The 26,898-nt window shown below is 37.7% G+C and overlaps 2 protein-coding genes across 8 annotated transcripts in view; one reads left to right on the forward strand and one right to left on the reverse strand.

Annotated features, from left to right (window-relative positions):
- SUN3 (Sad1 and UNC84 domain containing 3) overlaps positions 1–26,898 on the reverse strand; it is a 61,299-nt gene that overhangs the window by 25,486 nt on the left and 8,915 nt on the right. Inside the window, exon 2 of the mRNA XM_024099892.3 lies at positions 17,541–17,606. The gene's annotated coding sequence lies outside the window, so the exon portion shown is untranslated. The remainder of the gene's footprint in view (positions 1–17,540; positions 17,607–26,898) is intronic.
- On the forward strand, positions 1,310–26,778 carry C2H7orf57 (chromosome 2 C7orf57 homolog). 7 transcript variants are annotated; one of them, XM_005278552.5, is made up of 10 exons: positions 1,392–1,548; positions 2,115–2,178; positions 4,631–4,828; positions 5,994–6,102; positions 6,285–6,444; positions 13,422–13,466; positions 19,765–19,865; positions 21,405–21,541; positions 22,883–23,054; positions 25,505–26,778. In XM_005278552.5, exons 2-10 carry the CDS (start codon positions 2,124–2,126, stop codon positions 25,572–25,574), a joined length of 1,047 nt encoding a protein of 348 aa, XP_005278609.2. In that variant the 5' UTR covers positions 1,392–1,548; positions 2,115–2,123; the 3' UTR covers positions 25,575–26,778. The 7 variants fall into 7 exon arrangements, with proteins under 7 accessions (XP_065439981.1, XP_065439979.1, XP_023955661.2 ...); XM_005278554.5 differs by having other exon boundaries at positions 22,883–22,897; XM_065583908.1 differs by having other exon boundaries at positions 1,410–1,548; positions 4,631–4,714.

Raw genomic sequence — 26,898 nt, forward strand, 5'->3', positions numbered from 1 at the left:
TCCTGAGCTCAGCCAGAAAAGATGGGACATACGTTCAACATTCTTATTTCAAGAGACTCAACGAGTGAAAAAATATCATGGAGCTGAATCCTCCAAGGTTGTCTCCTGTGAAAGGCTGAACTCCTTTTATTCTCATTGAAATTCAGATTTTAGGACCAGAAGAAACCATTATGATCATCTCTGATACATAAATCAAGAGGACTTCCCTGAATTCACTAATGAGCATTAAGGGCAGGAGCTCCCAAACTGAGGACCTTACATTTCTTATAATCTGTCAAGAGCTGGCAGATTAGTCTCTTGTCTCTACTAGTTGTTTCTACAGGTACCCACGTCCTTCATTGGAGTCCTTCAATAAGAGTTTGCATGTCTGCAAAAGGAGAAAGTAGCGTGGCTGTCTCCCCTTGTAGTTGCTGCTATATAGGAAGAGAGGAAATAGGAGCCACCTTTAGAGACCATCGGAATCATCAGAAAAGTCAAAAATAGTTTCTTATTACTTTTCTACGTAAGCAATTGCTACGGTTGCCAGAGGGGTGCTGTGCAATCAGAAAGGTGATGGAAAATGGTCTGGGCAATCAGAAACAGTGGGAAGAACGGGAGAAACCCCCAAGAAAATGTGAAAACACCTCACTCAGGTCCCCAACTCAGTCAGAACTGCCAATCCTGCGTGCTGGGCTGTACTGCACCTCACGTATCAAGGAGTTGAGTGGCATTTGCACCAACAAGAGGGAAAGGCTCTGTCTTGCTCTTTTCCTCAAGCCATCTCTAAACTGGTATTTTCAGGTGCAATGATGGTGTGCATTGGCTGAGGTGCAGTCACCAACATGCCAATCACATTTAGCGCACCCTGAGGCAGAACAGACCATGGAGTGCACTCAACAGGGCCACAGTACAAGGTATGCTATAATCAGAGGTGCAACTGCAGCAAGCCTGGGCATACCGAGCTAGCTTTGATGGAGCCAGCTCAACTAATAATAACGTCATAAGCCCCGCCTCACCCTCTACATTGCTAAAAGCAACAGAGGGTCCTGTTGCACCTTTAAGACTAACAGAAGTATTGGAGCATAAGCTTTCGTGGGTGAATGCCCACTTCATCAGACACAAGTTGTCCCGGTGCTAGGGGCGGGCAGTGCCTGTGCGCTACATGCAGTCCCTAAGGGCTATGCAGTGTAGACGGACCACGGGTTACAGCCCCACCCAGGCTCTAACACCACCCGCACAGGCGCCGGTGCCCATCACGTGCCACGGCCACCCCTGAGGCCGCAGCCCATCGGGGCGGGGTCCTGCGCTGGGCGGGTCCCGTCACTCACTCACTCACCCTCCCCTTCGCGCGCGCGACGTCTGTAGCGGCTCGCGGGCCCGCCCGCGTCCTTCCCTCTGCCCCCTGGAGTCCCGCCTCCGCCACGCGCGGCCTTGAAAGAGTCCCCGTTGCCATGGAAACGGGGATTGTTGTGGTTGTTGCTGAAGGCGGCGTGGTGCTGGGTCGGTTCCTTCCAGCGCGCGCGCGTGAGCCAAGTTCCAAAGGGACCTGCCCCCCCCCTCGCACTCCTGGTAAGGGACCCCGAAAGTGGGGGGAGGGGAGGCGTGTCTGTCAGGGGGTCGGGCTGTTTGTCTGTCTGTCTGTTGGGGTGGAGTGTCTGTGCCTCCCTGTGGGTATCAGGTTGGGTGGGGGGTGTCAAGCTGAGCCCTTTCCCTTGTTCGGGGTGGGGGCTTCCAGGCTACATCCCACCATGCCCAGGTGGCTGCTTTAGTTCAGGGGACCCCTGCCTTATGCTGGTCATGGCCAGACTGTAGGGCACTAGGAGCCGGGGGAGAGGGGCAGGTCTATGCACCATCTGGTTAAACAGGGGCAAATACAACTGGGGATTTGGAGGGGCTCTAGCCCCTCAAAAAGAACAACAAATCAGGAACCCCTGAGCCTGGAACAGAAGTTTGTTTATCTCACTTAATTAAAAGTGGGCAGACTTAATCTTGGTACAAAGCTACTCACTGAAGCGATATTCAACAGCTGTTATTTTATTATTAACTTTAGCCCTGCCCCAATAAAAAAAAAGTTGTCTACGCTCCTGTTAAATAACTATTTTTGTCTTTCCTTTTTTGACCCTTCCTTCATATAGGCTTGAGGAATGAGGAATATGAGCAAAGAGCCCTCTGGACCCCCCAACCGATATGCTCCTTGTGGCAAGTATACTGTTTGCTCTCCGTATGTAAATGTACATTTTGACATATATAGGGTATGAAAAATGAACGGAACCCTTTGCTTCCTAAGAAGGGAGACTTCACATATACTACCTACTATATCAGCATTTTATTCTGTGGGGAACATGCATCCCTCAATGCTGTAATCCTTGATATTTTTGGTGGGGAAGGATGAGGCTGATAGTGGAATTTCCTTTGGGTTCTTTCTAGCCTGGTCACACAAGACATTCAAGACAGGACTCTGAGATGCTCTTCAACCTCACCAATGTGAGGAAACAACCATTTCCCATTTTGCCCTTCATCTGTTTTCCTTGTTTGGAACACCCCCCTCTCCTGTGTCAAGGCAGCAGCTAATGCCACCCACACTATAATCCAGCTAGTTAGATGCACTTTACCAAGTGCCCTTATCTGCCCTGAGCATCATGACATCATCTCCAGGACATGCCTGAGTACTGGCCTAAAGACCCAAGGTTGTTCCCAGACTTCAGTTTTGCATACTGTAGTACCCAGCAGCAGTCACCACTTTTCAAGAAAATTAGTCAACTCAGATCTAAAAGTCACTTTTTCTTATAAATAGCATTGTGAAAGAAGGAAGTGAACTTACTTTGATGAAGTTAACTAAATTTTTTTAATGTAGTGGTTTGTGTGGAATTTGTAGTGATGGAATAATATTTGTCTTGTAAATCAGTAGTTTGTGTTTTCTTTGTTCTAGTTTATTAACAGAGTTTTAATAATTTATGGGAGATTCCAAGGTACATCACAGAGTTGCCCCCCGCAGTAGGTCTTCCTCAGACGCTTCCTACAGATTTGAGCATGATTTTTGTTTGTTGCTCCTGACTGTACCCTTTACTCTTTCCATACCAAGAGTTATTTTGTTTCTAAATAGTGCAGATGTTCTGCTTCCCCAGTGCTGCCTGAGAGAAACTCAACTGAGATAAAACCAGCTTTAAAATTTCACAGTGTGGTTTATAAATCAGAACATAGGGTAGCCTGTTCAGTTGGGGTCACGGGTCCTTTTTACAGGAGGTTCCCAGAAGGTCTCAAATTGTTTCTGTTGCCAATGGGTAGGCCATTGGCATTTTCCATTATAAACTAATTTTAAAGAGTTTGTAATTCAACTCTGAAAACTCGCTGGGCTTAAAGTCTTAAATACAAACATGACAAATATGTTTGAATAAGGTATGGTTCCAAGTTGGTACTTACCCTGCAAGTTAACTGGGATGAAAAGGTTCCTGATAATGAGCAGTTCGATGAAACATCCCGTTCCAGGTGGACCAATTAGTAAGTGTGGTGAAAAAAAACCCAACAATCTAATGCGTCTTGCCTCTGCCACTAAGGAAAGATCTTTTATTTTTTAATAGTCATTTATACATTCCTTCCATTGCCATTACATGGAATATATTAACTGATTTCAATGGAAGAGCTGTTTACTTAAAAAACACAGTTTTGTCTGAACATGTTTTACCTACACTTGCTATAAGTAACATCTAAGATTGTTATAATTTAAGATTAGTAGTAAATAAAAAATCTTCTCTTTTTCCTGCATATTTACTTTGTGCTTTGACAGCACAATTGTGTCTATTCTGTTTAACCATTTTTCCCATATAGTCAGCCGTCCATTTCCCTTATTTGTGTGGGTTGTTCCTACAGTAATGGGAGTGGAAATGTTTGGGGGGGGAAGGAAAATGTGAGTATAAAACTACAAAATTTGGGAGGAAGATTCAAGGGCAGATGTAGTACATCAAGCTACTCCCAGCTCACTTTTTGAAACTGACTTGATTTCAGGTTGTCTTTTAAAATGGCACCTCAGCAGTATGCAGAGATGTCCAGCAAATGACTTAACCTGACAGGGTCTAGTGCACTGAAAGATTGCTCAGCCATGCAATGCTTGGAACTCATCTTAAATTAGAAGAAATTAGGTATATTGTGAAAGTGGCTTGCTCTCTAGTGCTCTGTTTAATTTAATCATTATATTTCTTCAGATTATATTTCAGTAGTTAACTAAAACAAGTAAAGAGTTGATAGCAGAAAAGTGGTTTTTGTTAATAGTTGAAGGAAGAAAGGTCACCAAAGAATTAATGCCTTCCATTGCTGTCTTCTTGCATTTTACTGATCTCAGTATTCATTAACCTAGTTCTCTGAATGGGGAAGATACATAACATTGTATTGTAGGACAGTTGCAGTGACAATTTGAAATAACATTAAAGGCTTTTTAAACTAGGCTCTACAGTAGTATCACAGTTTTTGTGTGATCACCTATAAGTAGCAAGTATTTATTATTCTCTTAGTGAGCATTTCATATCTATTACATCTTTAATAAAATGTAGTATGTTACACTGTAATTTATGTGGACTTTGATTATTACATCTGCACTGTGACACAGTAATGTTATCAGTAAACATTTAACCTAAATATTTTTTCTTAATGATTATAGAATGGTACTACCATGTTCCACTGAAACGATCAGAGAAGTCTGTGAACTCAGAAATCCCAATCCCTCCACCATCCCAGATTCCAGGTCTGAGCAACCTCGGAGAGTATCACAATGAAATTACATTTGGGAGCCGCAGGAAATGGATCAAAGACACAGACTCAGAATATGTAAAGCTGGCAAAGCAAGGAGGCCGACCTGGTGAATCTCAGTTAATTTTAGCATTATGGGTGGTTTGGGAAGCTTAAACATTTGACAAATATACCTGGAGACTGTTCCAGCAATTTTAAAAGTGATACATTTGAGGGGAAACTGTAGAAAGGGAAATGTTGTATGTTGTTGAAATATGTTGAATCCTCAAGAAAACAATGCAAAAACCTTTATCGGTAAATGTAATTGTTATAGTCTAATGTCACATGCAATAACCCCAATACTTCATTGTTTGAGTCTTAACAGTTTTCTGCTCCAGCTTGTGCCCTTTCTTTTCCATCTTTCATGGCTAAAATATTATTATTAGGCTAAAATCCATTGATTAGCTCTTAAAGTATATTCCATCTGATCCAGAACGCTTTTTCTAATCCTATTAAATTGAATTTAGAACATTGTTAAGCCTTTATGATAAAATCTGGGTATGTTAATGCTGATATATTCTAACCACAGTATAAATTATTTGGCAGGTTAGCTGCATTACATGGGGATCTGAACAATTTATTTTGTGTTTAACAGAGAAAATATCTGCCTGGGTACTGAACTTTGAAAGGTTTATTAGAACTGTAAAAATATACCTTTTAGCATTGAAACCTGGGGGGGGGGGCGGGGTGTGAAATTGTCATAAAATTTGAAAAAGTCTGTAAAGGTTTTATTAAAATTACTTTTCAGTTTTTGCAAGTAAATAGTTTGTATTATACATATATTTTGTTTTCAGCTCATTGAAGATGTGAAAAACTTAAATGGACATAAATTTTCCACAGAGTTTCAATGATTCCCAGTCTGTAAAATGAGAAATACATCCACATGTATTATCAGGCACTGTATTATACAACTGTTTGTCAAGATATGTAAAATGAGATACCTGATACAATTGAAATACAGTATTGGAAATAATATTGAAAAAATGAATTGTCCAGACCGTCAAAACTATTGCCACTTGCTGGCTTTGTGGGTAATCACTGCTGGTGACTATCCCATTAGGATTAAAAAGTAGTGAAAGTTCTGATTGTCCAATTGAATCTCAGTAAGGGCTGCAAATAGAAATATTTCTTTTATAAAAAAAAATAGTAAAAGATAACAGCAACATAAAAATATTAATTTATAACCCTGGAAAATACTACAGCATTAATGTATCTTTTTTTTTTTTTAACTTAAGATTTGTTGAAACATTTTACACCTAGTACAAGAAAAACATCCCCAGTAGCTTATGCTGCACCTGATTGGTATACACACCCCAGTAAACCATCACCAGATGATGAATCTAAGTAAGTATGCTCTGATTCCGATGATGAATCTAAGTAAGTATGCTCTGATTCCATGGAGGCTGTGTAACTTTTTATAATCCACTGTATTTCTCTTGTTAGTCTGTTAAATTTTATGTTTTGAATTAATACTTTTGCAATAGAAAAATAATATAGAAAAATAATTGTGAAACCTTGGTCTACAGAGCCCATGTTTCCTCAATGCCTGACTACATGGTTCATGAAGAGTTTAAGTCTGATCAGCTCAATGGTAACTATGAAACAAAAAGAGGGCCTTTTGATTTTGATATGAAAAGTATTTGGCAGAGGGATGCTGAGGACAAGGAGAACAAAGAGAAAAAGAAGGTACGATTTAAAGACTTTCTTCTTGGTGTAAAACTTCTGAAAAAAACTAAGTGGGTTTTTTGTTTCTTAAGGGGAGTGGCAGTGCATTAGAACAACACATTTTTGTACTGAAGTTACAGAAGTGATTTAAAATACATAGTTCTGTCATGAAGTGTTCTTGTTGCAGCATACTCTACCAGGAATGCATTTTCCAATCACATTGTACATTTTGTATACTGCAAAGTTAGTTAAAGTGAAATATTCTCCAGTCATGTCTCATAATGCAGTTTATTTTCTATTCACTCTCTGCCAATATAGGCCTTTCTCTGGATCTTTTCTTGTTAGAGACAGGTGAATGTTCAGGGGACTGTTTGGGTTTTGTGTTTAGTTTAATTGAGGAAATACTCTGAAAAGTGCTTTGGTACCAGTTCTGGAAACAGATATCCTCCATTTATCCACAACATAGGTACAGCACAAGCAGTCATTAGTGCAATTTTTCACACATTATCCTTCTAGTTTGGATTGATTTTGACCTGGCTGAAGCTACCTGTGATGGTAGTTAAAGCCTACATTTTTTTTTTTACGTGTTCATTAATTTTGGGTGCTCAATTTTTTCATGCTTTGTTTCAGACACCTGGAACCTGATTTTCAAAGGTGTTGAACACCACCATTTCTCTTCAAGTCAAAGGGGTACTTCTGAAAATCAGGCTCTAGGTATTTCAAATTGTGAACCTAAGTCACTTGTGCAAATTTGGGCCAAATTACCTTTCATTCTGCTGAAACTACTAGTTAGTGAAGTTGGGAATTGGGGCTCCTGTAATGATATTTGTCCATACAAAACTGGGTAGGGAACATCTTGTCATTCCACATAAGCAATCAAATACTTGTCAGGTGATTACACTGTAATTTAGATAATAATTTAGAGACATTAAGTTTATTTCCTGAACTATCCAGTCCCCAAGAAGACTTAAATAACCAATACTTAAAATAGAAGCATAAGCTCCCAAGAAAGCCTCCTGGTTAAATTTCAAGGTGATGTAAGCAGGGGAGAAAGCTTTTGCATTTTTAAAAGGATGAAAACAGGAGGGTGTAAGATAAAACAGGTCCCCTGAGCCTCCTGCTTATGATCCCACTGTTGTCAACACATCTGGGGCCAAGTTTATCCCCGGGGTGAGCAGGCATAACAAGTTAACTTCAATGGGAGTTTCGCCTATTTGTACCAAGGCCATAATTTGGTCCACAGCATTCCAAGTCAGTAATTTATATTCATTTTGTAGCTCCACTGAATCTGAAATTGGAATACATTACACTATGCTACTTAGACCTGCTTTCTTATCTGTTGAAGACCATCATGTAATTTACGCCACCATTTTCACCACTGCTGAATTTGACTCAAAGATGCTAAATCTAAAAACTAACTCCCATAGGCTAAATGCCCTAAGATATCTAACATGATATCTCTGGCCACTTAACTCTTTCTAGTTTAAATTTTATTTTGGTTCCTACCTTGTTGTCCTCCTCCGTAGAGCCCTTGGTTCATGCATTGTCATTTCAGCTTTTTCCTTCAGGATTTTTCTGCTCTAAGTACCTTGATGAATTAGACCCTAAAGAGGAGGGTGAGCACATATCTGACTTCTATGACAAGTTGGAGGAGGAATGTGTTTGTGAGGGGTTACTCAATCTAAACACTACTTGCATAGGTTGGGGAAATGGTCTGCCTTTACTGAAGAAAATGTCTTGGCTGCAGAAGATTCAAGAGTGATTTTTCTCTACTTGTTTGTGGATCTCTTCCGGTGGCAGTTATGAAGAATTTTCCATTTAACATGAAATATCATGGCATGCCCCACTTTCATAGCAAGTTTTACCTCTTTGCCCCCCTCATAAAGATTTTCTATGTTGTTATTGTTTAAGAATGCCTTCCTACCAAATATTTTCTCCTTCCTACAGATTCTTCTAGTAAAAAAATGGAGAGAGCATTATGGAATAATTTTTATTCTAGTATCGTGGTCTTGCAATCTATATAGTTGAACTTTTACAAATGGATTCTTAATGCTGTTTAAACAAAATTCCAATAAGTTCCATTTCCTTATTTGATGGTGATGCTTTAGATAATTTGTAGTTAGCTGCTAGGGTAGAGCTAAGGTTCTGAATGCAGAAACAGAACAATCTTTGGTTTAAAATTTTGAAAGCAAAGTGCCATTTTGAAGTTCAGAATCATTAGACACAGTTCTTTAGGGTACAAAAGTTGTTTGCTGCAGTCATAGAAAGAAATCCTTAAGGATGTACTTAAGGAAACCCTTAAGAACAAGTGCAAAAACATTTTACCCTGGAGGGTTCCTATTTAGTACAGTCTAGAAAACAAAGTTCCCTTCTGGGCTCTACTGCTGATTCTTCAATCTTCTGTGTGTTCATCTTTTGAATTATGAGAAACTCTCTTATTCCTGAGATTAAAAGATGGGTTTCTGACAGTTGCCAAGTCCAGGAAAACTGGGGCCTGGGAGATCTTTTCCTTAACCTTCATGCCCCTCACTTCAAGCTTCTTGCCAAAGATTGTGTTCAAGTTCCATGTCAATCATACAATCGTACAATTTGCAGTTTTTTCCAAAGCCACATTCTGCCAAGGTGGTTCTTGATACTTTTAAGACTCGTAAAATTTAAGTGAACAAAGCTCAGTCCTTAAGAAAGATTTCAGCTCCCTCTTCACTGATGCTGTGCTCACCCATATGTGTCATTAGGACATCTGGAGGCATGTGATGTGAATGTATGAATTGTCACAGCGAATGAATATGAATGGTCACTGATCCAGGAAAAGTGTGTGAGAATGTCTCTATAACTTGGTGGTTAGAGCACTTTTGTAGGCTGTGGACGACTCAAGTCCTTGCTCTAATGACTACTCATACAAAGTGGAACAGCTTCAACAGGAGAGACTGAGAAAGCTCTACACTAGAATATCCCATAGTCCATTGGTTAGGATGTACTTCTGCAATGGGGTAGACCCCAGTTCAAATTTCTGCTCCACATAAGGCAGAGGAAGAATGCCACAGGGTGTCCGGTTGCATGCCACAAATAAGGGGCTATGACTCAAGTGGCTAGAGTAGGTACTGCTGTCTTAGCCTACAAAGCAGGGCAGTTTGGCCTACTGGACAGATTCCTTGGGGCGGCTCTTGCTCTTGGGGCAGCATGGCCTAACAGCCAAAGTCCTTGAGCAGTGCCCACACCCTGTGGTAGTGTGGGGTGGGGTAGGGGGATACAGGTCCACCCTTCTCCAGTGGGTCTCGACCCAGGGCCCTGTGAAATCAGTGGTCTGCAGTTTGGCTCAGTTTCCTATTTTAACAGTCATGTTTCCGGGATCGCTTCCTACCCTTGGTTCCTGCTCTGTCAGTTCCCCGGGGGACATTGGCTTTCTGGCTCACTTTCATCCTCCAGGGTCAATGGGGGTTTCACTGTTGATCTCACTGGTTTGGCCTTCACAGTCTGTAGCTCCAGTAACTCCCTGGCAGGAGCTGGCAGCGTGCGTCCACTCTTCTCCTCAGCCAGCCCAAACTGAGCTGGGTCACTCCCTTTTATATCCTGTCTCCAGGTTGAGCATGCCCAACAGGAGTGAGGGGGCACTGCCTCTTCGTCCAAAAATGTGCGGTTAACCCCAGATGGGTCAGTGCGGGGTAGATACAGCCCATCACAAGGGGAATTGAACCTGTATCTCCCACACAGCCCAGGTGAGTGTTCTAACCACTGGGGTAACCTTTATAAGGAGGGTTCCTCCTTCACTTTTTTTTTTTTAGCTGAAACTATTTAATCAATTTGCTTCAAATTTGCAAATAGTTTTGGGTCAACTGAAACTGCATATTTTAGCAAATAAACTATTCATCCAAAAAATTTCACCCAGCTCTAATCCTGAATGCTGTATGGAGCTTCAAAATGCCCCCAAAAGGTGATCCTGATTCAAACGGACATGCAGGCCACCACATTCTATATTGGAGAAGGGCACTAGGATGTGTGAGACTCAGGGCTTCTTGTATCCAGAAGCCTCGCAGGTGGAAAGTGCATTCTGTCTCAAGACAATCCTGGTTGTCATATGCATAGCAGAGAAAAAGAACTTGATCATAGACATACTGAGTCAAACAATGACAGATCTTCACAAGTGGTCTCTATATCACTGTGGGGGGAGATCTGAAAGTGAATCTCTTCACCATTTACTGGAACAAGAAGTTACTGGTCCTCTATGAATGACAGACCACATTAGCAAGAAAAGACCACATTAGCAAGTGACAACTTCTCCATCCCCTGGGGTGAGAAGTTCCTTTATGCCTTCCACCTGATTCCATTTGTAACAAAGCTAATGGCAGACCTTCGATAAGACTAGGTTTGATCTTAAGTTTCTGGTGATTCAGACAAATAAGGTGCTCAGCTCTGCTGCAGATGGCCAAAGTTAGTCCAATCAAGCTGAGAGGCTTGCCTCAGATAATCACTTTAGAACCAGGACACCTTGTTCCATCCCATTTCCAGACCTCTCTCTCTAACTGGATAGCTTCTGTCATGATAGAGATCTGTAGGCAAGGTGTCCACAGGCTGGTGGTTTTATTCTCTTGACCCCTAAAGTAATTTACATAGAAGAATTTCTTACATGGAACTTCATTTTTCTGATGGCAATGACTTCAGCTCATAGATTAAGTAAATTTCTGCTGTAGTGACTGAACTGCCTTATGCCAAACTTCATAAGGGTGTGGTATTGCTACAGACTTATTTTCACTTCCTCTCCAATGTGATATTGGAGTTCCACCTTACTGAGCATACTGTCCTGCTAATATTCTTCAAGTTCTGTATGATTCCATTTCTCATTACTATGACCTGGCTGACATGAAGCTAAGCCATGTCCACACTCTAGATAAGATAAGATGACCACCGCTGCCTGGGTCAGGAATGTTTCCATCGCAGACATATATGTAGCAGCTACATAGTGATCTCTCTGCATACTTACATATAATTATTGCTTGTATTCAGGTTTCAAGAAGGAATTCGATTTCAACAGTTCAGTGCTCTAGAACTTGTTCACAAATAGAGGTGGCCAAACTTTCTCACCCATCCCCAAGTATTTTTGTTTCTTATTTTCAGTTAGCCAACTTTTATATCAACTTTCTTGACTAGTGATCGATTCTAAAGGTTTGAATTATGCCTGATATTTATTGAAAGGTAGCCTTCTATATGTATTTATTTAAAAAATTATACTTTCCCAGGTCATATTATAGGCATTGGCCTTATTGTGGCAGCTGTACTATTTTTTTTTTTTTTTTTTTTTGGTGTGTGGGGAAGACATCCCTCAAATTTTTACTATTCAGGAGTGAGAAGCCTGTATAGATTATATTTTTAGAGAAGAGAAAATTACTTGTTTTGTAATTCTTTTTTTCTCAGAAGCTATGCTGTAGGATTCTCTATCACCTACTTCTATTCAGAGTTTACCTATTATCTTTTGAGATGTCTTTCACTTTGTACCTTTTCTTTCATTTTTATTTAAGGCTGTTTTTATCATATGTTAATCATCTTGTTCTGGTTTACTGTTAGTAGGAGCTTCACGTCTTATGCAATCAGAACTAAGTGAACTATTTGGAGAGGAGCATTTGGACTTGGGTAGAGTTGAAGCATGATAACCAGTTAAGGGCTGAAACATGCTTTGCCCTGCTACTACTGCCTTTAATGGTCAAAAGCCTAAGAGCTAGCAGAGTTCCACCAATCTTATTGTAATAGGCTAAGACCTAGGACTGAGAATCTTTCAAAGTGGTATTTTTGGAGAAGCAGAATTGCAAAATATATATTTTTCCTGTCTCTGAGATAGCTAGGCCCTGGGACTTTAAGGGCTTTAAAGATAAAGATGCTGGTTGGTTAATTGCACCCAGAAGAAAGTTGAAAGCCAGTGCATGGAACACTGGTATTAGATGGTCACATGGATTTTGCCCTTGCTATACTGATGGTTTCAAGTGGTTATTAACAGTAACCCTAAGTACATCACATTACCTTAGTCCAACATGAAAATAACAAAAACGTTAATTGTAGTGATGAGGCCTACATCAGAGAAACTGCAATGAAGGATTCAATAAGACCTGGAAACTGTGAACCATTTAGAAACAGTCTAAACATTACCTGTTAATTGGAAGGAGCAGTCGTAATATACATCAGCTTTTCAAGATGTTTCTCCACCACCAGCATCTTTTCAATTTTATATAGATTTCATGTTATAAATTGAATTAAACCAGCTAGATTTCATCCATGATGACCTCACATTGATTTGGCATGAGGAATGCTAAGAAATCATGGAATCAAAGTTTAAAGGAAAGAGATGCTGAACAGAGTATCAACAGCGTACTGGTGATAGTGCAGCATCTTCTAATGGCCTCATTAACACATTATTAATTATTTTCATTACAGTAGCACCTAAGTGTCCCAATCAAAATTGGAGTCCTATTATTCTAGGCACTGTGTGGGCACATAGAAAGACACACACCTTGTCCCAAAAAGCTTACAATCTAAACGGGCAATGCAGACAAACAGATGTACAAAGAGATGAACCAACTTGCCCAGGATTACATGCTAGGTCAGCGACAGAGCTGAGGATAGAACCCAAGCCTCCCACTTCTAGTGTAGTTCCCAAGCCACTATATCATGCTGCCTTATTGTTTTGAATCTTTGAAATTTGACATTAAGGTATTGGTACAGATATTTTTTAACATAACCATCCTAAAATGTAACTTTTCTCCCGCTCCTTCCTAGCCATTATTTCATTTGTTGAGCATTGGCAGATTGAAAGGTATGCAAGGGTATTTCAGTGGGACTCCTTTTGCCTAAGGCAGTGATACAATGTTTCCTTTTTCCCCATTTTACCTGTGATAGCCTGCAAGTCAATTTTTGCAACAACTATTGGTAAATTTTATTGCAATTTACAAAAGGCAAGCATCTTAAATCATGTCTCTTGCATAAGTTACAATATTCACTAATTCTCCTATCAGGAAAATGCTGCTCAAGTTGAGGTCCATGTGGGCAACACAAAAGAGGTGCGTATATCACTAACATAGGGGTGTGGTTTGACAGAAAAGAAATTTGCCTAATGCAGTAATCATTTTACAGTACTGTCCAAGAGTACATATTGCCTTTCCAAAAAGTATTGTTCCCAAAAGCGGACTTAATTTATGTTATAATACTGCACTTGACTGTCTCAACTTTTTTTCTAAAATTTTATTTCTTCTAGGGCTAAAATTACTCTTGTTTTCTTTTCTTTTTTTAAGACTTATCTCCTAGTATCTCATCTATTAACTTTGTTACGTACAGGACAGTTTACATTGTATTGTAAACAACTTCTTGGGAATTATGCATTTTTAAATCACTTTTATTCAAGATTTAGCAGTAGCTAAGTGATTATAATTAAAATTTTTCAAACACATTTTTAAAAACTAAGTTCAGTATCAAAAATTAAAAAGGTTTTTTTTAAAAAGGATAACCTGATCATTGTCACTCAATCTTCTTCCTTTTTTTAGAGATGCTTTATAATGCAGTTATTTTTCACTGTTATAGTGCCTTATCTTCAAGGACTTCAAAGGATTTTATAAAAATTAATGATTTAAGACTCGCCACCTGTAAAGTAGGCAGTCATTGTCATCAGTTTTACAGATAGGAAAACTGGGATACAGAGAGTAAATGACTTGCTCAGGTCCCTAAGGGAGTCTGTGACACAGTTGGTACTAAAACTCAAATCTCCCATGTACCAGTTCTGTGCTTTGGCCATTTCTATCTCTGGTCTTTGATTCCCAACTGATACGCAGTGGAACTCAAAATAAGCTCCCAAGTGAACTACTGGTCTTGCTCCGTTACTATGGAAGAAGAAACCTGTTTTCCCCCATGACTATATTTGAGCTCAGTAGTAAAATTATGTCAGAATCCTCCTATATATAGTTAGCAGGACACATCATACAATTTAAAAACTCTAAAGAGTAATCTCAGAACTCCTAGACTTGAATAAGGCTTTAACACTAAATCACAGAGATGTGCAATATTACTACCGATTTTTATTTGAACCACGTTAATTACTCAGCTTTCTTTCCTCTCTCTCACTCTTGTTGCTAAAAACAGAAATCTTAAATTCATCTATTTTTATTTAACACATAGGAAAGCTCATTATTTACAATATGAGCATATGAGAAGCAACAGCAAAAAGGTTTAACAATAAAATGTAGGTTTCAAGTATAGATACCTTAAAATTTCTTTGCTTCCTCATATTTTTTTACCCTTTATTCCTAGAAAAATTAAGTGTTTCTGACACATTTTTATAAAATATAGGGCCAGTAGACTCATCTACAAAGTTTTAAAAAACTTCAGTGAAAGCAATTGTTTTTAAACAATCATTCCCAGGTAATGTTTGAAACTAAGAACCTGAATGTGAAATTCACTCCTATGCAAAAGGCTTGCACAAGGCCTATGATTCATTTATTCAGACTGAAATTATGCATACATTTTGTGCTGATATCCTACACAGAGAGGAATTTCACCCATTGGAATCAACTTCATTGCTAAGGAAAATGCAAAAATAAGCAGAGCATAAATAATGAAATGTGAGCATTTAAAAGAATTATATTATTTAGTAATTGGTGGTGTTTTAAAAAACATATGTAAAGAAATGTATTTATTACAGTATTTTTTAATTGTCAATGTCTCCAAAAAAAATTGGAACACTTTACACTGGAATGTACATAAATGATCCACTGTTCCATAAAATGACTTTAAAATATAGTAATAGTGAACCACAGTTACAGAGCTTTTAATATTGTATCTATATACAGTTATAAGATTCAATGATTGTCACAGTTTGTAACGCTGAAACCTAAAATGTCTGTAGAGCCAGTGTGAAGTGATGAAAACAGCTATAAGCTATATTTTTTTGTTCAGAATATCACCAGATTCAGTTATTGTTAGGTTTTGCAGAATGTTCCCATCCAATTTTTTTAAGTTCTCAGCCATTTTGACTTTTATGAATTACACCCCTGCTACAGCAAGGCATGTATTTATGCCATGCCAAGAGTCCTAGATCTCTGTGATATCAGAGATAACTCAACCAATCATCACCCTTACTCTACAGCTAATTTTCATGCAACAGTTTCATTGGTTGTTTGAGAGAGACTGAACAGATGTTGAGTTACTTGGCCTAACTGCCACAGTTCTTCAAAACCAAGCATGCAACAACACAACCAGCATACACAATAACCGCATACACACATAGCTTCGCATTTCCCACTAGCACAGATCAACAGAAATTTCCCAGCACAGTACAAGCCACACACAAATCAACACAGCCACCCACACAACGACAGAACCAGCACACACAATAACCCCCGACATCACTCTGAAGCCTACAATGTCTTTCAGTCAATGTGAAGCAATGGAAACAGCTGCAGGCATTGCCGAGAGCTTATTTTGTTTAGAATATCACCACATTCGGTTGTCACTGGGATTCTCAGTTTGTTACCCTCCAAATTTTTAATTTCTCCGCCATTTTTTGCTTTTTTACAAAGATGACTGTACAAATTTCCCCCGTGTGATTGCTTGAGCTTTCAGCTATTAGTAATGTAAAGAACTGTACTCCTTAGCAGAAAGCAAATGATATTTGGCTTCATTATCCCCGATAGCATTCTCTCTAGTTTGGCTTCTTTGAGTTCTAGTTTGGCTTCTTTGAGTTGTTGCTGTGGTGGCTGTTGCCTGAGAAGCCCTGGAGACTGCTGTTTTATCCAAGTGGGTTAGCAGCCTGAATGGCTTTCAGATGATTCATATATACTTAGCATAAAGGCAGCTGGAAAAACTTTTCATAGAGAAGAGAAGAACTGTATTTTTGAACGTAAATCCAACATCTATCCCAATTTAGTTAGATTTTCCTAAGATGAAGAATGAGCTGTTTTCTAGCTGAGTAACCGAGATCTCCAGTTCATTTGTAATTTAAGGAAATCTTTGATTACATACAATTTGTTTCATGTTTTCCCATGAAATGCATATAAAATGAGAATTATCAAAATTAACTATGAAAATATGAGAGTCTGCCTTGATCACAGTCTGAGCACAAGACTACACAATAAGTATGGCAAAATAGCTTTTTAGTTTTCTCATTTCCATAATCAAGTAAGGTTTTTAGAGCTTCAGGAAGCACTTCAGTGAATTATTCCTTGGCCTTCAGCTGATATGTGGCTGTTTGTTGAAATTCAAGTCAAATAAAAATGATTAACGAAAATCAAAAGCAGTAGGGTTTTGCCTGCACTTTGTTTTCCCTGTCCTACTTTTTGTAATTGTTTAGGCTTCTCTTTTTTTTTCCATCTTATGTTCCTGTTTCTTTCCACTGCCAAAATCAGACTGTTTTTCTCTTTCCATCTGCTGTTTATAATATACATAACCATATCAAACTGTGTTTCTGTGGTACTCTTTGTGTAGGATCAGCAGGATTAGATTTTTATCAGCAAATTTCAATATATGTCAATTTCACCATACACATACATATCAATGAAAAAAGATTTCCATCAATACTAATCAAAATTTACTGATAGGCAAAGTAAGGGCTTGTCTACATGGCCCACTGGATCGACAGGCAGTGATCAATCCAGCGGGGGTCGATTTATTGCATCTAGTCTAGATGCGATAAATCGACCGCCAAGCGCTCTTCCGTCGACTCCGGTACTCCACCGGAGCGAGAAGCACAGGCGGAGTCGACGGGACAGCATCAGCCGTCGACTTACCGCAGTGAAGACATGCAGTAAGTAGATCTAAGTATGTTGACTTCAGCTACGTTATTCACTGAGCTGAAGTTGCATAACTTAGATCGATTCCCCTCCCCTCCACCCTCCAGTGTGAATCAGGCCTTAGAAAAATGCTGCTTGAGATCTCATTAGTGTTTGATTTAAGGCTATTTATTTTGTATATTTTGAGCTGTGATGTTGACAGGTTGTGTTTTAACTGTTATAAAGCTTTAACTTTTTGAATCTCAGTGTCTACTGTCATTAAACAATTTATTGTCTGACCCCCACATTGTGTGACTCTGCATAATTTCCCACAACTGTGAAAATGTAAATTGATAAAAATAAAAAAAAAATACTCACAATGCTGATAATGAAGATAGAGGAAGGCAACAATAAGACAGATTCAGTGCACCTAAGAATATTACTCTGAAATATAAAGCACAAACAAATCACTTAGAAAAACTGAGCCTCAATTTTTCAGTACTTGATAGTGTAGGAGAATGATTCTAAATCACTAGAATTTACAACTTCCAAGTCTGGGTAAAAGACACCATGACATAAAACTAATATTCATGTAAACTCCTTTCATTTTGACAACAGTATCTCCCATCTCTTCATTTTTAAGCCCCAACTCTTCAACAATCATTTTGTCCACAATGAAATAACCCCATCATCTTACTCATTACCAGACGCTGGAATCCATCACCTTAAGTGAAATCCTGGCCCCATTGAAGTCATTGAAAGTTTTGCCATTTACTGGGGGCCAGGATTTCACCCCGGTCTTTCCATTTCAGAATCAGTACAAAAGCTCTATCCTAGACTTCATATGTCCTCCATAAAATAGAGGTGCAGGGGAAATGATCCAGTTCGTCACACTCATCAAATATTCATCTCTCCTCTTCCTCCTCTCCTCACCACCTCTCATTGTATCTTGTCTTTCTAATTAGTACATGCTCAATCATTTCACATTTTTATTGCACTCCTCTTCATTCATACCATATCACATCTGCATAGGCTACCTGCAACCTCCATAATTTACTTGTATTTAGAAGAATAAGCTGCCTTTGTTTTGGAGGTGTTTCAATTATATTTTCATATGAATGTTACTATATAAAAATAAATTATATTGTAAGGCTTGCAACCTAGTTGCAATTTCTGATATTTATTATTTTGTACTTTAACAGTTATATATAATCTTCTTGTAATGATCAGATCCAACTTGATACAGTATGGCTCTATGCCCAGTAGTACACAGCTAATTTATATAGCAATATACTTCACTTCTAATCATCCAGTCTTGAAGCTTTTGTAATAATATGATAGCAGTGATTATATCTATATCTTCTGGTGTGTTGGAATGTCATGGTAACTCTGACTTTCAACTAGCTACATAAGATATTTTAGTAGATAAATTATATTTGAACATATTTTTTGGTTCTAATAATCTAAAGAATACACAAAGAAGATCTTAAAAAATCTTAGAGGTGACCTTTAAAAATTGGGCTTGTGCCATTTTCAGCTTATTTATGATGTATAAAGGAAGCTTAAAAGAATGTTTTAAAACATCATTTCTGCATTTTTTTTAACCTTAGAAATGTTGGGAAAGTCAGGTTTGGTCTTCTCTATTATTGCTGAAGGACCTCTGAGAGGTTTGGGGAATATTTATTTTGACTTCTGCACCTTAATTGAAGAGGCAAGGGTATTGAACCTTTAACCAAGACTTCCTGTAACTTCACTTGCTAATTAACATTTTGGATAAAGATGTTAACACATACAAACAGTTTTAAACAGTCCCATTAAGATTCCTGTCTCTCTTTAGTTACTCATTGTTTACTCTCTTGGCTCTTTTGATGTTACCATTTCACTAGGTCTCCAAGTATCAAAGAATATTCCATGCTAGATTGAACCTGAATTTGCAGTGTAAATAAACAAGCAGAATTTAAAAACCACCACTTTTCAGGTCTTCCTTATACATAATTAAGAAAAGAGGGCAAAAGCTCAGTTTTGAGGCCACCTTCAGTGTATCTATATTGTTTGGAATTTCCCACCTCAGATTAATATAGTACAATGGCTTTATTACTGTCTGGGAGACCCTATGTTTCTTAACCAAATGGACTATGGTTCTTAAACCAGGGATGAAACCTGACCCCACTGAAGTCAAAGGGAGCTTTGCTATTGACTTCAGTCGGACCAGGATTTAACTTCAAAGTTTTTTTCATTCTTCCATGCAGTGGACTGACCCATGTTGAGAAGCTTTGACTGCTAAATTTTAATTTGGTGGCTTAGTTTTAGTTAGAAAGGTACTACAACTCTTTTTTGTCAGAGAGACATGCTTATGGCTCAGCAGATTTATTAGTGGTGTCACTTAAAAGCCTACTAATATAACTAGTGATAAATAAATAAGGTTACCACATTTTCTTCAGTTTTATCATTTACTTCCCTAAACTTACTGCTAGTTCCTTGAATTGTGCAAATACTGAAGATATTTAGAGCTACCAAAGTAATCCCTTTTTCTGATGTCCCCTGTTCATGTATATTTCCTTAATCATAACATTGTTGTTAAATTAGGTTTTCTTTAACACAGGTAAAGCTTCCTGCTATAAACCCCAAATACCCAAACAGAATACCACCCTCTACTGCAAATAAGGAATTCCACGGGGGAAATAGGCTTTATTTTCCACCTATGTAAGTAGCACACACATTGTATTAACTAAGGCCCTGATTCTGAAAACATTTTAACTTTACTCACTTATATAAATGTTTGTGGGATCAGGGCTTATATCTGTAATGGGCCTGAGCGACCTTGACTCTCGGGCTACCACATGTACTATCTGAAATATTAAAATGGTTTTATAAGTAACTTAAGTTATGTTATTTAATTTTTAGGATATACCATTATATATAACTACAAAATTGAAAAAGTAAGCACACACAAGTCAGTACATTCAAAACTTTTAGGTTCCTACAGTGATGTTTATTGTGCACATCCAGTACTTTCTTGTTGTTGTTGTTTTTTTAAAACAGAAGACTTTTTTTTAAAAATAGTGATTGTTTTTGGTTCTCAGTGCAATCCAGTGAATGGACCATAATGTCCATTATCACTATTTGTATTAAAGTAGTGTGCAAAGAATCCAGTTAAGATTGAGACTGTTGTTTGGTCTGGGTTCTGTATAGACACATTAAGTTACCATCGTGGCTTGATGAGTTTACCATGTAATTTAAGACAAGACACAAGTGGTGTAACAAACTATAGGAGGGAGAACCAGGGTAACTGATATGAACATGCGATTACATCAATTAGCTATGCATATAATTAGATGGTTTCAAGTTGTTAAAAGAATACTTATTTTAATTATTATAAAATACAAAGGAATAAATGTATAGTCCCAATATGTTTTATAATCTATGCTTAATAATTTGAACAAAAACATTATGTTTATATAATGGCAAAAATGGAAATAGAAAATGCCACATTTATGTAACTTTGGGTATTTCTACACAGCATTTTAGAATGCGTTGCCTTTCTGGGTTGGCAGACATGGTAATGGGACTCAGGCTAGCCCTCTAAAAGCAATTGTCTAGACAGCACTTTGAAGTTGCAGCTCAGACGTAGGCTTCAGAGCTTAAACTGCAAATTAAAAGCGCTGTCTGTACAGCAATTTTTAGAGTGCTAGTATGAGCCTTGCTAGCCCAAGCCTGTGAACCCAGGCTGGGAGGCTCACACCAAAATGTGTGTAGCTATACCCTTAGAGTTCACATTGCTTAGGAATCTAGTTTTTGAACTTGTTGACTTTTATTTGCTTTACTTCTCCATTTCTGACATGAATTACCCTTTTCATCTCACTTTACCATTCTGCTATAGGGCCAAATCTTGCAGCCCTCAATCACACAAATCTCCCATTAATTGAGTTTTGTTGAATGAGGACTACAAAATTTTGTCTCTTAATTATGATAAAAACTATGGTTAATTATGATTGATTATGCAAACCTTATGGCATTATTTTATAAGAAGCATGTTAAATTCATATTATGCTAATTAAACCATGGGAAAATAAATAATATAAATGACATTTCTGTTTTTGTTATTTACTTGCATATAAAAGAACTTGGTATAAGATGCCACTCTCCTTTCTGTAAAATAAAATGGTTGCTGCCAATTCTTTCTTATGTTTTATTTCTGAACTCTTGTTTTATATATACTTATTTTTATTTATTTTTGTATAGGCCTGGTCAGAAAAACAATGAACCAGTAAACTTCAGCAAACTGATTAGCAATGGTTACAGGGACGATTGGATTCAGCAGCGTAATGACTGGGAGAAAAAGATTCAGCAAACCTCAAAAAATAACGAGCAGCCTGAAGGTGAAGTGTATTGTGACTATTTATTTTTTCTTTAATTTAGCAGTTATCTAAAGTTAATAACCAAGATTAGCTCTATCAACTCACACATCTTACTTTTGAATATAATTACATTTACTTTTTTATTTTACTCTAACTATGTCAATATGGGCCCAATTTAAAAAATACATGTGACTTTAATTGTGGAGGCAAAGTTGTCAGTGGCTTTGTATAACTTTTAAGTTGTGAAAGTATGCTTTGGTTTTGTCTTCTGGCTAAATTCTGCTTGCTTTATTTACCTAAGAGATTGAAGAGACAGAACTACTCACATGCTTAAAGTTAAACAAATGTTTAAATACTCTTCTGGATCCTGGCTTAGGTACATAGAACTTGGTTCTTAGTCCTTTTCTGAAATCTCCATCCCAAACACAGCAAAAACCAACGGTATGACAGGTAGATCAGTCAGTGTCATTATACAAAAACTAATTCCTGTCTGTTTTTGAGTATGGAGGTTTTGAAGAAACACTGTTAGTGCAAAAAAATCCGACAACAGCAAAAGAAAAACAGCTATGCAGAGCTCATGCTTTAGAATCTCACTTTGTCATGCACTGTTCCATAAAACTACAAATATATAGCATTATTATTTGTGTATTTTAGTATTATAAAGTGAGCAACATCTACATGCAACAATTGACTTCAATAAATCTTTTATTAATAATTACATGGTAATCTTAAAGCTACCTATTCACTGACACAACAATTATTAATTGACACTAAATACAAAAATATAGTTCTGGACCCCCAGACTTTTAAAGTTCATTTCCATTTTATGTAACCTTCTCCCCCTGTGCAATTGCTGTTTCTTATAGTAAATTTGAATACTTAAATGCATTTATTTCAAAAGTGTCCTCATTTGTCCCTCTAACTTTTTATATTGTTATAGTTAATTTAGAAACATTTGTGGTTTTTAGGTAACATATACCTTTTAAAATGCTTGTGAACAGGGAAATTCCAAAAGCCAAATCTAAAAATGTGTGCAAATGTTCTTGATTTTGAATAAAGAATGGTTCTTTATAGTATGCTTGTATGCATGCTATGTTAGTGTATGCATACAAGCATACTGTAGAGAGCTATGTGTATATTAAACTGACTGTAAAATGTACTCACTCAGAAAATTTCACTGAAAATAATATAAATATTGATCTTTGGTGCAAATTGGTAACTATACGTAGAATTAGAGTCAGGTAATTGATTTAGGTTGGTTTAAGAATTTTAAAATTTGCTTACTCAGTTTTTTATACACTCTGTTAATTTTATTATTATGGCATCTTTAGTAAAGTGTTTTTTCTGCATTATTTCTTGCAGAGACTCTTCCTCCAAGTGAGTACCAGAAGAAAATAGGAAAGAAGCAGAAAGCTAAAAAATATACATTGTCATTCAAAAGAAAAACTGTTGCAAAAATAAAGGATGAGCCCAGATCTCAATCTGGACCTGAAATAAGTGCCCCGCCTAAGAAGTCACTCTTCAAACTCAACATGTATGCCACCCCAGTCCCTATCCACACAGAACCCATTGCTCTCTTAAGAGAATTAAAGACTTCATTAATGAACCAAGCAACCTAAAAACTTTTCCCTAACACAAACATTTAATGTTTTTATTACCCTTGGTTTTAGATTTTACTTAACACTTAACACTTTTTCTTCCTGAATTTTTCAACTATTGGGGTCTCTGTATGTGGAAATTTAAGATTACTGCATTATTAAATTTCCAACTTAATTTTTTCAGTGGAAGCAGGTTTGTGTGTGAGCCTAGGAAGGAGTATCTCAGGAAATGAAGGAAAGGTGCATACGCTGAGTCTCAGAGCATGCATGTTTTTAATTTTTAATTTTTGTTTTACTGTAGTGCATCTGAAATTGGGGCAGGTTAGGTAGGGTAGCTTAACCTGCCAACCTCTGACTCAAGGTATGTGTGATTAGATGTTGTCTCAACAATGCAGGAATTTCAGGGTAATGGCTAGTTTGATTCTCTCACTTTTCATTTATTTTTTTATTTTTTTAATTAATTTATATAGTGGGACTTCAAATAAAATTTAAACATCAACCATAAAAGAAAATGAAGTAGCAGACATACTATGAAGAGTGGTGAAAAGTAAATAACTTATACTGTGTGTGTGGGGTGTGTGTGTGTGTGACAGATTTCTAATGATTTGAGATGCCTTTTCTAGTTGTAATTAGATAGTTAAGGTGAGATCATGCTTGTTTTTTCTCTCCCAGTAGATTCCTCCCACACCTGTACAGTCTCTCTTCCAGAATGCAAAGGACTGGGGCTAGATAGTACTGGCAGTAGGTCTGACTGACCCCACATGAGTTGTATCTTTGGGCAACTTTGGTCTTGCCCCCTTCATGCTGGGAGGACTGTTTGCTGTACCTTCTTCCATTCCCTTCCACCTCCACACTCTTTCAAAGGCTTAGTGCTGCCAGTCAGTGGTGCTGAAGCAGTACACCTCTTCCCACTTCACAGCAAGGCAATGTCATAATTTAGAACTTAGGATACTCCCACTATAATTGTTGTGCACATTTACTGGGTGCCAGTTAGGTTAATGGCTACAGCACCATCCTTAAATTGTAACAGTCCCAAAGTACTAACTTCATAAACTGACAGGTCCATATAAACACCTACCACATTGACTGTTGTTACGTAAATTGCCAGAAAGTATCTAGATTTTGGAGTTCCATGGTGTGTGAGAGAGATGGCTAGTTGTCAGTGATGTAGTTAGCCAATTGGTATTATGTCAACTTATTAAGGGTCTTGTTTTGAGTTATGTGCAGTGACAGTGAGAATGAAGTGTTTTTAATTTGTGACTTTAAATTGAGTAACAACTATGCAAAGAAATATCTAAAAGGGCACCGGTGTTGAAATTTCCCTAGATTGTGATAATGTAAATCTCCCACATTAAACATAACCTATTCCATATCATCTAAGATTAGTTAGAAAGGGAGGACAAACTATTTTATTGCATGGTATTAAGCTATTAAAGTTCACATATTGCTGGCTTACTTCTCAATTTGGTATTCCACATAATAATCAGTTGGAAAATTATATGGGATACAAATGTTAGGACAATTATTTCTACTTTTGCCTTTAGCACTTACTTTCCCCCCATTTGCTACCTTTTTCTATCTATCCTTACCTCCCCCATCCCAAACTTTTTTTTCCTGTCTTTTTTTTGTTTATCTTGTTCCCTGCCTCCTCTTGTTACAGTTGCCAACAATAGTAGTATGAGTCAGCTTTGTATATAGAAATGGGGCTGGAGGGTTACAAATGTAGAGCTCTTCTGCAATTAAAGTGACTTTCACTGACTAAGATTGTAAATTTACATTTAAACCAAGTTATAAATTTTGCCCTTTCCTTAATGGGTATGGAGCGTTTCAGATAGAGCACAGCTACTGTGATTCTGCTGCACAGTTGAATATCAGACTATGGGGGCCCCTCACAGGGAGTACATTCCCACAAGAAATGGAGTTCAGCTCTGCTTGGGCTCCCTTCATACTTTCATGGGCAGAGGTAGTTTAGGGGCATCATACAGCTGGAATAGCAGATCTACAGCTAGATATCTCCACTGGCCATTGACTTCCGCATAGGCTCTAGGGTCTGTCCACACCGAACTGGCAGAATCAGGGTCTTAGTTTCCCTCTGCAGCTGGCTTCATGTGTGGAGCATTGCTATATCTGATGCTGTTTTGCCACTTGTCCACCACACAGGATGCATACAAGTGAGCAGTGGATAAGGAAGCATTACATTGATGCTTGGTCAGAGAGCAGCAATGCATTGCAAACTTCGCATGTAGCATGGTCTTTCCTCCCGGTCACTTACAAATATAGAAGTATTAGACTTTGTAGGTATTTTTGGCAAGCGAAAGGTTAGCATTTGGCCATATTGTTTTATTGTCAGAAGTTGTCATCTAGTCTCTCATTTTTTGTATTGCAGGTTCAGAGGCATCCCAGCCCGAATTGACTCCAACAGACAACAAGTAAAAGCTGCAGCTTCAGAGATGTAATAAAGATATTAATATTATAAAAAGAGCATCAAGAACAGTAAAGCATGATATGGCTTATGAAACAGGCTCCTATGTTTATAGGTTGATATTTGTTAATTGCATGTATCTAACCATTGTAGTTAAATTCATCCCTGGTACAACTTCATTTATTTCAGTAGCTTTACATCAGAGATGAAATTGGTTCAGTGCTTCAAGTTTTACAGAGTAGGCAATAGCTACTGCAGTATACATCTAGGTCTGGTTTTAATGTCATGTCAGCATACAGAATTGAAACCTTTATTGTCACTGGTTCCACCAGACTAATACTATACCATTACCATCAATTTGCCTTTCATTAAGGTTTCGTCTACACACAAATACTGTACCAGTATAGTTAAAGTAGTACAATCCCCGTACTGTGGACACAGTTATGCCGTTAAAGGAAGGGGAAGTATACTGATGTAAACATGTCTACACTAAAGATTGTACTAGTATAACTACTTAGATAAAATCTCACACTCCCAACTGAAAAGTTATACTGGTACAAAAACTCTTAGACTAGGTTTATGGCTTTCTTACAGCACTGCAGCGCTGCACCTGCTCCATGAGAATTGGTTAATCAGTGGCATTGCTGCAGGGACAGGACCAATTCAGCAGATTCTGTAGCATCATGTGTCATAGTTTTGCATGTTTTGCATCACGAAGTGGTTCAATAGCGCAAACAATGAGACTGATCTGAGCAATGCATGCTGTCTGCACTTAAAGCCTTTAAAGTCTTAATAATTTTGTATGTCTTGAAATTTTGACTGGGTCAACAAAATTCTATTTAATGCTAGAGTTCTGTGTTGTTGGTTCATATTAAGCAAAAAACAGTTATATTTTTGAAATAACAATGCATATTAATGGTAAAGATGTTACTCTGAAAGCTGGGATGTATTAACAATTTTCAGTACCGCATTTTCACATTTACTTTTGTTTGTTTGAATTAGGGTTTGTCCCTTGAATCCCATAAATCATACAAACATTGAATCTGTTTGAGTAGAGAACGGACATAATTTTGGATTTGGTTCATTAAGAAATTTCCTTTTATACTGTGGGGAAAAAAACAAAAATATTATTACAATTGAAATGTTAATTTGGTTATTTCCTTTTCAGAATATACTCTCCATTCATTGTACATCTGTTAATCCAAAATTAAAGGTTTTACTTCATATTACCAAAAAAAGCATCCGTCTGAATGCAGTGTTTTCTGAATTAGTTTGCATTGATTTAGCAATACTTTTTAATTAGTTTGGTATGAAAATTGGTTAGACACTATTATGAAAGTGGGCCTATTACTAATTCA

This window comes from Chrysemys picta, chromosome 2, assembly GCF_011386835.1.
Source record: "Chrysemys picta bellii isolate R12L10 chromosome 2, ASM1138683v2, whole genome shotgun sequence".
Taxonomy (NCBI): Eukaryota; Metazoa; Chordata; order Testudines; family Emydidae; genus Chrysemys; species Chrysemys picta.

Bases quoted from the DNA above. Each gene is read 5' to 3' on its own strand.
- C2H7orf57 (XM_005278552.5), top strand. From the start codon at position 2,124: ATGAGGAATATGAGCAAAGAGCCCTCTGGACCCCCCAACCGATATGCT. The intron at 4,829-5,993 runs GTGAATCTCAGT...TTTTAACTTAAG, and splicing joins AAAGCAAGGAGGCCGACCTG to ATTTGTTGAAACATTTTACA. The intron at 23,055-25,504 runs GTATGCCACCCC...TTTGTATTGCAG, and splicing joins TCACTCTTCAAACTCAACAT to GTTCAGAGGCATCCCAGCCC.